The 12,952-nt window shown below is 37.8% G+C and overlaps 1 protein-coding gene and 1 pseudogene across 3 annotated transcripts in view; both read right to left on the reverse strand.

Moving 5' to 3' along the window:
• The window catches only part of Tspan7 (tetraspanin 7), a 144,479-nt gene extending 131,902 nt beyond the window's left edge, over positions 1-12,577 (reverse strand). For both annotated transcript variants that reach the window (XM_004850026.3, XM_087189854.1), the window contains exon 1: positions 12,494-12,577. In XM_004850026.3, the coding sequence (XP_004850083.1) occupies positions 12,494-12,574 (81 nt within the window). In that variant the 5' untranslated portion in view covers positions 12,575-12,577. The remainder of the gene's footprint in view (positions 1-12,493) is intronic.
• LOC147824344 (phosphatidylinositol N-acetylglucosaminyltransferase subunit P pseudogene) overlaps positions 1-12,577 on the reverse strand; it is a 52,769-nt pseudogene extending 40,192 nt beyond the window's left edge. Inside the window, exons 1-2 of the transcript XR_015442435.1 lie at positions 12,494-12,577; positions 1-12,108 (exon numbers count right to left, since the gene is read on the reverse strand). The exon at positions 1-12,108 is cut by the window's left edge and continues 40,192 nt beyond it. The product of XR_015442435.1 is annotated as a phosphatidylinositol N-acetylglucosaminyltransferase subunit P pseudogene (transcript). The remainder of the gene's footprint in view (positions 12,109-12,493) is intronic.
• Positions 12,578-12,952: the final 375 nt, after the last annotated feature.

A 12,952-nucleotide genomic window follows, 5' to 3' on the forward strand; every position in this document is an offset into this window, starting at 1 on the left:
AAGTGAATCTAAAGCAATAATACACTCATGAAATAAGAACAGGATGCTAGAAAAAAAGAATATTCAGACCTCGAAATGGAGCTCCTGGAAATTAACATCTAAAAGAAAAAAAATGATGCAATAGCAATAAGATAAAGTGGAAGAGATCAACCTGATTGTAGAGCAAAAAGACAAAAATGCAGAAAATACAAAGGAAAAGAAATTAAAGGGTCAGAGTAGGAGGTCTAACATTCAATAGAATAGAGAAAGAAAAGGTAAAGAAGTTTTTTAAAATCAAGGAAATTTCTCCAAAGGCAAGGACCTGAATTTCCATATTGAAATAGTACACAGGAAAAAGATAAAAACAGACACACACCAAGGAATATTTTGGGAAATTTCACAGCACTAAAAATAAGAGATCCAAAACCTCTCTGTGGAGAAAAGCAGGATTCAAGAAGAATTAGAATAACATCTTATTTCTCAATACTAATAGAAGAGCAGGAAGACTTGTAGGGGGCATAGCAAAATTTTGAGGATAAATGACTTCCAAACCACAATTCTTATTCAGTCAAACTAACAAATTAAAGGTAAGAGTAAAATAAGATTTTCACACCTCTCATATAGCTTTTTCTAGAAAGTTTTCTCCATCAAAATAAAAGAAAGAGAAAGAATATCTGGACACTAATTATTCAATGCAGAAGGAGATAGGATCCACCAGCATGATGGTAAGGATAATTATAATGATGCTGACTGTCATTTCAAAGATCCAGAGAGTACTAGTTCAGGTTGAAGGGCAGAATACACTGGGAAAAAATGTCTCTAAGATTAAGAAACTCATAGGATTTATGAAGTGCTTGAACATACTGAATAAAGATAATCTTTGAGAAGAGTATATGAATAAATTAATAGTGAATATAGGAAACTAATAAGCAAATGATAAAATAAGACAATTCCTAACTGCAAGAAAAACAAAAGGCCATGCAAGTAATTTTTAAACTGCTTTTTTAAAATGTCACGAGGACTAAATCCTCATCTTCCATTGTGGCAAGGCAATATATAACACCCAAAACTGAAAAGTTCAGAAGTAGCAGAAGTATGCAGGTAAATGCCAACAGCTGCAGCTATAAACTGGTAAACATGTTAGTAAATACTTAATATCTGCCATATAATGGACACCCAATTAATATTTGTTCAATTGCATTGATGTGCAAAAGAATCTAAAATTCAGTATGTGCTTCAAACACTCTGTAAGATTTTAAGATTTTTCCCCCTCTACTTAACCCAGATACCTAATATTTCTGGATGACAAAAGTAAAAAAATCATTTTGAGTATTATTTTTAAAATTTTTCCCCAAAAGATAAATGATGCTTCTAAAAAAATCAGATATTTTAACATGAGAATGTCACAGCACTATTGATAAACTAATAACATCTTTAGATAATAAAACCAAAGCCAATAGACACTGGAACAAAGCAAAGGAGCTTCTCTTCACAATATTATTTAGTAGATTTAGATGTAGTAAATTTAAATCTTAGATTAGAAGTCAGTTGAGTCTTTAAAATACACCAAAATGTATAGATCAAATTAGAGTTTACCTGGTTAAGTAACATATTTGTAGTTTTCTTCCTTGTTCTTGAATTGTATTTGTCATGAAAGAGGGATGCTTTGTTTTATATAGGGCAAGACAGATATTTTTGTTCAAATTTAACAAATGAAATTACAATTAAAATTTCAGATAACTAAATGTCTGGAAAACTAAATCACAAAAATATAATGATTGAAATATTATTAGAATAAGCAAGTTCTCCTAAATTCTTCTACTCCATCCTTCTATACATTAATGAGAGGAGCACATTTAAATCACCACAGGTTGACTGAAAATAACACTGTTTTATAAAAGCTTCCTCCTCTTTTTTGCATTCTGGCTGTCTTAGTCACTCTTCTCCTCACTGGGACAAAATAATTAACACTCCCAATTTAAGAGAAGAGAGGTTTATTTTGGTTCATATTTTGTAGAGGCTTCAGTTTATAGTTGGCTGGCTCCAAGGCAGGATGGCATGACACAGGGGCATCTGGGAGGAACAGCTGCTCTTGGCATGGCAGCAGGGAAACAGCATAACAAGGGAGGAGCAGGGAAGGGAGATAAACCCTTCCAGTCCATGCCCCCAGAGACCTGCTGCCTCTTCCAACCAGAACCCACTTCTTACTTGGACAAGGGCAGAGGAGAACTCTGGGATAAAAAATTTCACACATTCCCGCTTTTTATCAGGCAGCAAGCAAGAACTGACTCCACTATAAATACTACCACATGGAGGAATACTGGACCCGCTTGCTTGCTTTTTTCTGTTTCTTTTTGTATGTGCGAAGGGGGCATATGTGTTTATGAGTGCTACTTACTGCTTTTGCTTCTATAGTCTCTTATCATGTCACATTATGTTCTTCCACACTAAGAGTTGTTTCATAGGTTTATTAAACTTGAGTTTCTGTTAGTTCATTAATTGGATTCAATCTCCCTGTGCTTTCTTTCCATTTCCATTTATATTCCCTATCTCTTCTTTCCTTCCCCTCTCACATCCTCTTAAATCTCTTTTTCCAGCCCTCTTTTTCTTATAAATAAATATTATCAGTAAAACCTATTTTTCCTTTTTCTTACTCTTTTAGTATGTGTGTAGAAGGGGCATATATGTATATGTAACTGTGAACAAATATTGTTTTTGTTTCTATAGTGTCTTGCCTTGTCTTAACATGTTCTTCCCAACCAAGTGTTGTTTCTTGGCCTTCTAACTTTGTATTTTTGCTTGTTTAGTAATTGGATTCAACTACTCAATATCTTCTCTCATGTTCCATTTATACAGTATTCCCTTTCCTAGTCTTCTTTCTTTCCTTCCTCCTCACACCCTCTCAAGCTTTCCATCTGCCCCTCTTCTTTCCTGGTATATAAATATCATCACTACAACCTATTTTTCTTTCTCCTCTTTCTGCTTTTCTAAATTACTTTTCTCCTTTTTTTCTTCTTTTCTCTTTTTTTCTTAGCCATCCTACATTATTACTACTCTTTTATCTTCGTGAGTTAAACAGTAGAGAACATTTTAAACAAGTTTCAAATTATATGTTGGTATATGATTGGTTCTTTGGATACTGATATTACTATTAGTTGTTCTCCCCTCACAGTGCAGCGCTACAGAATGAATCTGGTGCTCTGAACAGTTGAGATTGCTTTCATGCCAAGTCACACTCAAAACAAAGGGCACAAACAGGGAGAAACCCACTTACTAAAGAGATTTCTACCCAAAATGATCTACAAACCTCAACACAAAAATATAAGATTCATGAGAAAACATGGCAAAAAGATGCCTCCAAAAATGCATTAACTCCCCAAAACCTGATCCCAACGATACTGAAGTAGATGAAATGAGAAAAAGAAATTTTAAAACTGATAAATAAAATGATCAGTGAGATCAAAGAAGAGATAAATAAGGAGCTGAAGAAATCAATTACCAAAATGGTTGGTGAGATCATAGAAGATACAATCAGCAGCTGAATAAATTAAGGAAGACAATGTGGGACATAAAAGATCACTTCAGTAAAGAGATAAAGATTTTGAAAAAGAGCCAAGCAGAAATCCTGGAAATTAAAACTCAGTAGGTCAAATAAAATACTCAATTGGAAGTCTTGGCAATAGGCAAGATAAATCAGAAGAAAGGACATCAGGACTTGAAGATAAGGTGGACATAATAGAACACTCAGTCAGTATGTAATAATGAAAAAAGAACAAGAAACAATGAAAAGATAATCCAAGAGGTCCTAGACAATCCTAAGAGAACAAACTTAAGAATCACTGGCCATGAGAAGGGTGTTGACTAACAAATGTATGGCATAAAAATCCACTCACTGAAATTATTGCCGAAAACTTCCTAAATATGAGGAATGAGATGGGTACTCAGGTAAAGGAGGCATTTAGAACCCCAAATAAGCATGAACAGAAAAGTGCCTCTCCATGACATATCAAAGTCAAATTGTCAAAAATTAAGAGCTGTTAGAGAGAAATGTTAAATTGCTTATGAGGACAAACTCATTAGAATAACAGTGGAGGGGCCTGGGATTTAGCTCAGTGGTTCCGCTGCCTGCCTCCTTGCAAGCACAAGGTCCCGAGTTTAATCCCCAGTATCAAAAAAAAAAAAAAAAAAAAAAAAAAAGAATAACAGTGGATATCTCAACACAAACTTCAAAGGCCAAGGCTTGGAATGAAGTTTTTAAAGCCATGAAATAAAATAATTGCCAGCGTAGGTTACTGTACCTTGCAAGGCTATCTTTCAAAATTAAAGGCAAAATAAAGATCTTCCATGATAAGGATAAAGAAATTCATGACCACCAATCCAGCACTACAGAAAATAGTCAAGGGAGTACTAAGCAGAGACAATCCAGCGAATGATGTGGCCAAGGGAAAGAAAAAAATCTCACTGGGAGAGTAGTTAAATGAATGAGAAATAGAAATAAATTCTATGCTGGAAAAACAATGCAAAGACAAGATTTAGAACATACTCTCCAATAACAACACTTAATGTAAATGGTCTTAACTCGCCAATTAAGACATACAGATTCACAGACTAGATCACAAAAAATCCATCTATATATTGCTTACAAGAGACACATTTCTTCTGCAAAGGCATACACAGACTGAAAGAAAAAGTTTTAAAAGCGATATTCCCAGGCAGCCAGATCCTGAAAGCAAGCAAAAGTACTATATTTTTATCCAAAAAGTTGACCTCAAACCAAATCTAGTCAGAAGAGACAAAGAAGTCTACTACATATTGATAACGGCAATAATACACTAAGGAGAGATAACAATTGTAAACTGTAATTGTTTTAATATATACACCAAACATCGGTGTACCAAATTTCATAAAACACACACTACTTGACATAAAAGGACAGATATATACAAATACATTCCTAATGGGAGACTTCAATACCTCATTGTCAGAAATAGGTCAACCAGATCAAAAACCCAACAATGAAACACCAGAGTTAATCTACAGTATAGAATGGATTTAACAGAAATCTACCCAGTGTTTCATCCAAAAACAACAAAACATTGTTTCAGCAGCCCATGGAACTTTCTCCAAAATAGACTCTATCAACTAAGAAAAGTCTGGGGTTTGATGAATTTAATGTTAAATTTTACCACATCTTTAGAGAAGAACCAACACCAATGCTCCTCAAGCATTTCTATTGACTAGAAAAGGAAGAAAAGCTATCAAACTCATTCTATAAAGCCAAAAATACTCTGATACCAAAACCAGAGGACTTAACAACAACATCAACAACAAAACCTACAGACCAATATCCTTGATGAACATAGCTACCAAAAAAAAATCTCAATAAAATTCTTGCAGAGAATTCAATAACTCATTAAAAAGAGTGAACCATCGCCACCTGCTGCACAAGCGCAAGGACCCGAATTCGATCACCGGTACCAAAAAAAAAAAAAAAAAGAGTGAACCATGACCAAGCTGATTTCATCCCAGGGATGCAAGGATGGTTCAACATATGTAAATCAATAAATGTAATACACCACATAACTAGAATTAAGGACAAAACAAATCACATTATCATCTCAATGGGTACAGTAGAGCCTTTTACAAAACCCAACATCCCTTCATAATAAAACCCTGATAAAAATAGGTATAGAGGGATCTTATCTCAAACTACGAAAGCCATATATGACAGACCCATAGCCAACATTATACTGAAATGGGGAAAAACTGAGAGCACTTCCTCTAAAATTAGGAATGAGACAAGGGTATCCACTATTACCACTCCCATTCAATGTAGTTCTCAAAACTTTAGCCAGAGCAATCAGGCAAAAGAAAAAATATAAGGGTATGAATAGAAAAGAAAGAACTTAAATTATCCCTATCTGCCAATGATACGATGTTTTCCATAAAAGCCCCCAAAAATTCCATCAGAAGACTTTCAGATCTGATAAACAAATTCGCCAACATAGTAGGATTCAAAATAGCATTCCTGTAAACCAAAAAATGAAAATAATTCTATCACAATAGAAAAATAATCTCATTCACAATAGCTTCAAAAAAATTAAATACCTAGGAATTGAACTTACCAAGGAAGTTGAAGATCTCTATAATGGAATCCAGAAAGAAGAAAGAAATTGAAGAGGACAGTAGAAAATAAAAAGGTATCCTTTGTTCTTGAATTAGAAGAACTAATATTGTAAAAATGGCAATATTACCAAAAGCCATTTATAGATTTAAACAATTCCTATTAAAATATTAACAGCACTCGTCACAGAAATAGAAAAATAATTCTAAAATTCATATGGAATGAGAAGAGCCCTAGAACAGCCAAAGCAATCCTGAACAAAAAGAGCAAAGTCCAAAGACATTACAATCCAGATTCCAAGCTACACTACAAAGTCATAATAACAAAACAAAGTCATAATAACAAAAACAACACAGTACCAGCACAAAAACACACTTGTAGGCCAAAAGAATTGAACAGAAGATGCAAAAACTGCTCCATGCACCCACCTCCATCTGCATTTTGACAAAAGAGCCAAAACCACGTTGGAGAAAAGACAGCCTCTTTTAACAAATGGTGTTGTGAAAACTGGATATGCACCTGCAGAAGACTGAAACTAGTTCCCTATCTCTCATCCTGTACTAAATCAAATAAAATAGATCAAAGACCTAGATATAAAAACAAAAAATTTTAAACTACTGGAAGATAACATAGGAGAAACACTTGAGGCCAGGCACAGGCCAAGACTTCCTGAATAGAACTCCGATTGCATAGGAAATAATATCAAGAATCAACAAATGGGATTTCATCAAATTAAAGAGCTTCTGCACAGCAAAGGAAACAACCAACAGAGTGATGAGACAACCTACAGAATGGCAGAAAATTTTTGCTAGCTACTCTTCTGATAGAGGACAGATATCTAGAATATAAATAAGTTTTTAAAAGTTACCCCCCAATAAATGACCCAATCAAAAAATGGGCAATTGAACTGAGTAACACTTCTCCAAAGAAGTTCAAATGACCAACATCTTTGGCCATTAGGGAAATATAAATCAAAACTAGCTTGAGCTTCTATTTTATCCCAGTAAGAATGCTATCAAGAACCCAGAAGATAATGAATGTTGGTAAAGGTACGGGGGTGGGAATGCAAACTAGTGCAGCCACAATGAAAAACAGTGTGGTGATTCCTCAAAAAACTAAAAATAGAAATTCCCCTTGACCCAGCTATTCCTCTTCTGGATATCTGCCCCAAAGAATTAAAGACATCATACTATAGTGGTACATGCATACCCCATGTTTGTAACAGCATAATTCACAATAGACAAATTCTGGAAACAGCCTAGATGCCCATCAACAAATAAATGGATAAAGAAAATGTGGTGTATATACACAATGGAATATTAGCTGTAAAGAAGAATGAAATCATATCGTTTATAAGAAAATAAATAGAACTGGAGGCCATCATGTTAAGTGAAATAAGCCAAACTCAGAAAGTTAAATATCACTTGTTTCTTCTTGTATGAGAAACTTGACTATAAATTAATGAATGAATAAAGGAGAAATGGGAAGAAACTAGAAGACAGAGTTTTGGAACTAGAAAAGTGGGCCTGGGACCAGGAGAAAGAAGGAAGATGGAAATTGATCAAGATGTGTTCTATGCATGTATCAATTCCCAAAAATGAACATTAATTTTCTGCATTACAAATACGTCCTAATTTTAAAAATACTGAGCAAAGCAAAAAAAAATATCCCCACATTGAGATGAGTTGAAATAAATAACTGAACCCAGGGACAGTCAATAAAATTTCATTATGTATTCATTCATTCATTCATTCATTCATTATTTCCTCAGTAAGCCTACTCTATGCCAGGCACTATTTACTAGTTGTTAAAGCACAGGATAATTTACACCTAGGTTGTTTTTTCCTCTTTTTCTCTAAACCTGAAAATGAAACATGTAAGTCATGAAAAATAAAACATACGTTCACTTAGATTATGATGATGTTATGTAATTGGAAAACAAATCATTCTATCCATTTGAATACAATTATATAGTCACTTACCTTTCGTTTTCAAATGAAGAATTATGGTACCCTATACAGAATGTTTTCCTTCTTTTTTTAACTGTGTTGAGCATGTTCTGATATGATGGTTCTGAATGATAGTAAATGTATTAATTTTGTCATAAGGCTCCATTTTTCTTCATAGGACTTACTACTACATAAGTCCAACATGGCAGAGGTGCTGGTATGGTGACACTTTGAGCCAGATACTTCTTTATTGCAAGGGGTTGTCCTGTACATCCTGTAGGACGGTTAGCAGCATCTGTGACTTCTACCTACTAGATGCCTATACCACCTTCCCCAGCGGTGACCATTTTTGGTCAATGTCTTCAGACATTGACAAATATGGAGCTTTTGACTTTGCAGAGAACCACCATGTTAGAGAAACACCTCAAAGAGGAGAATGCTTGTAGGGAGAAGAAGAGGCCAGTTAAAACTATCTTCCTTTCATAATTATAGACTTCTCATTTAGTACATGCCAAAGTACATCACTTTCCTGATGCTACTGGCTTATAAAATCAAATGTCTTCTAGTCCTAAACCTAAATTGAAAAGTCCAATTAAAACAACTCACAATGAATATTAAGGAAATAATTCTGCCTAATCTTTCCTCTACCTTCCACTTAAAAGAATACCAAAGTGATTTTTTAATTAATTCCTTATAATTTCAGTGGTTTTGACAGATATTTGCATACTTACCAAGTACCGGACATAGTTCTAGTTGCTGAAGAAAAAAATAATGTATAAATTGCATTTGCTGAACTGAGAAATCACCCTTTTTTTTTTTCTGGAGATATTGGAAATTAAACTCAGGGCTTTTGCGCTAAGCTACATCCCCAGCCTTATTTCTGTTCTTCATTTTGAGACAGAGTCTCACTAAGTTGCCCAGGCTGGGCTCAAACTTGTGATCTTCTTGGCTCAGTCTCCCAGAGTACCAGGATTACAAGCACGTGCCCCATACCCTGAGAGAAATCTCTCTTATAAACACTTTTCAACAGGTAAATTTTTGTGACCTTGGACTTGGAAAATGACTTATAAATATGACACCAAAACCATGAGTAACAAAAGAAAAATAAGTTAACTGGAGTTTATTAAAATAAAAAACTTTTGTACTTATTATAAAAAATACCTATAGAATAGAAAACATTTGCAAATCATATTTCCAATAAGGGATTGTATCCAGATTATATAAAGGACTCTCATAGCTTAATAATAAAAAGACAAATAACCAAAATAAAAACAGTCAAAGGATATGAATAGATATTTCTTCAAGGAAAATATAACAATAATCAATAGCCATGTAAAAAGATGCTCAACCTCAATATTGGTCAGGGAAATTCAAATCAGAACCACAATGAGCTATGACTTCATACCTACTAGCATGGCTACAGGTCAAAAGTCAGACAATAACAAATGTTAGCAAGAATATGGAGAAACTAGAGCCCTCGCTGTTGGAGGGAATATAAAATGGTATAGTTGCTCTGAAAGACAGGCTAGCAGTTTTTCAATTAAACAGTTACTATGTGACTCAGCAATTCCACTTTCAGGTATATACCCAAGAGAAATGAAAACATATGTTCAGAGAAAACTGGTACATGAATGTTTTATAGCACTATTATTCATAAAAGCCAAAAAGTCCAGTTAACCTAAATATCTACCAATGGACAAATGGACAAATACAATGTAGTGCATCTATACAATGGAATATGATCAGCTATAAAAAAAAGAATGGATTACTAATACATGCTACAACATGGATGAAATTTCAAAGCATTATGCTAAGTGAAAGAAACTAATCATAAAAGGAGAAATATTGTATGGCTCCATTCATATGAAATGTCCAGAATTAGAAAATCTATAGAGACAGAAAATAGATTTCTGATTGCTTAGAGCTGGCAGGGGGTGAGGGGACAAGGGAAAGGGGACAAAACAAGGTTTCTTTTTGAGGGGATGAAATGTTTTTAAATTGACTGCAGTGACGGTTTGTAAAGTCTCTGTGAATATACCAAAGTATACTGAATATGTTAAAATATATTTATATTTTCATACACTGTATACTTTAAATGGGTGACTGTTATGCATGTGAATTATTTTTCAATAAAGCTGCTTTTTTATAAAAAAAAAAAGTGTCTCTGGGGGAAAAAAAAGAGTCTCATGGTTAAAAAAAAAAAAGCATTTGGACCTTGACTTATTAACAAAAATGACCTGCTTAAAATACTCTCTCATCTGTAGATATTCTTTTGAGTGTTAGGTAGGAAATGATCATTTAAACTATTGAAACTATTTAACTATTTAAACTATTGAAAATGCTCCAGGTAAATACTGAAGACTATGAAAATTTTAAAAGTTAAAAAAATTAAAATTCCAGCATCCAGAAATTTCCAGAGGGCATAAAAATAGTGATTGTTTAAGATGTATTACGGAGCATTAAGTAATTAGATTCATGTTGTGGGAAGGCATAGGTAGAAGCAAGGAGAGTTAAAGAGCTCATATGAAAAGCCTAAGCCTGGAAGATCCCCTTCATCAGCAGCCTACAGAGATGCTGAGAAAACATCCTTCCTTCAGGTATACTGTAAACCTTATTTTTCAGGAACCTAAAAATAACCCCCATATGATTTACTCCAGTAACAAATACCAAGTCGATAATAAAGATCCAAACAAAAACAGATTTAGGGAAATACAGAAAAGGCTGCACCGGTTCCCAGGAACTGCTACTGGGAAGTTTCGAAAATCAGCATGCGTTATTGCTTTTTCTAGGCAAACATGAGATGATAAGATTGATCCGTGCTTGCATAGCTCCCAATTCCACTACTGCGATGTTACAACCTGTGTGGTTTTTAGTCCAAATAGTCAGTTTCTGTGTTTGTTTTATGCAATACAGTCAATCTATCCTGTCTCATTGCAGAGCTCTTGGTATGCCTGGTTCCCAGAGTCCCCAGTATCCCAGACCTACAGAATCACCAATGTCAGTGACAAGGATATGCCCACAGGCATTAGGAATTTTTTTAAATCCTTAATAAATCTCAGCTCTTGCCTTTGCCCTTGCAGATAGCCACCAAGCCATATGTGGATACCTCACACAGCACTGTGCTCCACTTTCAAAGCAAAATTAGAGCTAATATGGGGGCGGGGGGCAAGAAGAAAAACAACCAAAGGCGAGACTGGATTTTCCTACAGAGCCTCAGGTTTCAAAATGACTGCCTTGGAAGCTGAAATGACCCAGATTAGGGGGTGGGGGTATGTATTTATTCCTCTGAGGGGTGGCTGTGGCTTGGAGTGGGGATGGGGAACTGGGGAAGGGGAGTCTACCTGGAAAGAACCGGGAATGGTCTTAAGGTACCACCCACCTCTACAAGTGAATCACTGCAGTGTCAGCCCTGCACTGATTTCACGAATTGCCAAACAGGATGAGGTAAGGCACAAGCCTGGAGCCCCCTCCTCTCCCTCCTCCCCCTCCTCCTCCCCTCCCTCAGCCTCCCGCGCCAAGGGCTCAGCGCTCTGAGAGGTGCACCATAGCCCCCCGCGGCCCTGGCTAAGGGGCTGACGTCACCCTTCTGCATTGAGCTTCAAGGACTGGTAGCAGCACCAGTTTGGTGGGGAAACAGAGTTGGGGCGCCAACGCTGCCAAGCGGCTGATTTGGGGGAGTCCTCCCCCGGGGCGCTGCGGATTGAGTTCACGCAGTGAATAGTGACTGGATGCGAATGTACAAGTGAAGGGAGTGGAAAAGGGGTCGTAAGACCCACCTCCTGGGTAGCCGCAAAAGCTCAAAGATGTCCCTGCCTTATGTAAGACCCTCTCCCCTCCATGCGCCTCCACGCGGTGGCGGTGTCTGCCCCCCCCCCATTTAGAGCGCCCGAGGAACTCTGATCGCCCTTGCCTAAGCAGGCAGAGGGCTTTCGGCGCCTCTCTCCTGCATGCAGCTCCAAAGTGTCGAGGATAACTGGAAACCTGGCATCAAACCCCGCACTCCAGCGTCCGCTCCTAGCCCGCCACAGGTTAGCTCCAAGAGGCACCGCGAACAGGCTGGTAAGGTAGGGCAGAAAGAGAAGTCCAGAAAGGAAAAAAGAGAAATAAACCCATAACTTTCCCCAGGGGCTGCTGACCCTATCCCGCGAGCTTAAAAAAGAAATCAATGCACAAAAAAAATTTTTTTGAAAGGTCATCAACCTGCAGTCACCACCACCCCGCAGCCCACTGCAGCCTGCGCCAGGCAGTCCAGGGTCCGAGCAGCTCGGACCTGCATCCTGCCTTCCTGCAGCCCCGGAGCCAGCACCTCGCGCCGCTCTCCTTAAAGAGGGGGCCAAGATTTTAATTTTGGTTTGGGTCTCCCCCACTCTTCCTTTCTAAGAGCATCACCCCACCGACTGGTAGACTGCGGCCCGGCCACTGGCCAGCCGTGGGCACTTACCCAGAAGACGAAGGAGTAGATGATGAGGAGGGTTTTGAGACAGGTTATCACAGGTTTGGTCTCCATTCTCCTCGATGCCATACTACAGAGCTTCGGCGGCGGCGGCGGCGGCAAGCGGCGGGCGGGCGCGAGGGAGGGGGGAGGAGGCGGGGCGGAGAGGGGCGGGGGCGCGGGCCGCGAGAGGCCCCGTGCGCGCGCAGGCGAGACTATGCGCGTGCGTGAGCGCGCGCCCCGCGGGGACTCCCGTTGAAGGAGCGGGCTCAGGAGCCACTGCGCATGCTGGGAAAGCCGCCAGCTTGCAATCCCGCGCAGGCTCAGACCCCCTGCTGAGTTGAGGGGTGGTCAGGGACCTGGAACGTCTAGAGGCGGTGTCAGAGGTCAGGAAACCGCTCACAGATCGCCTGTGCGTTTAGGTTTCTGCTTTGCAGAGATGTCTGCACATGGCTATGTGAAGTTTAG

The sequence above is a fragment of the Heterocephalus glaber genome, unplaced genomic scaffold (genome assembly GCF_053883595.1).
Source record: "Heterocephalus glaber isolate CG9 unplaced genomic scaffold, H.glaber_assembly_v1.0 deba00001547, whole genome shotgun sequence".
Classification (NCBI taxonomy): domain Eukaryota; kingdom Metazoa; phylum Chordata; class Mammalia; order Rodentia; family Bathyergidae; genus Heterocephalus; species Heterocephalus glaber.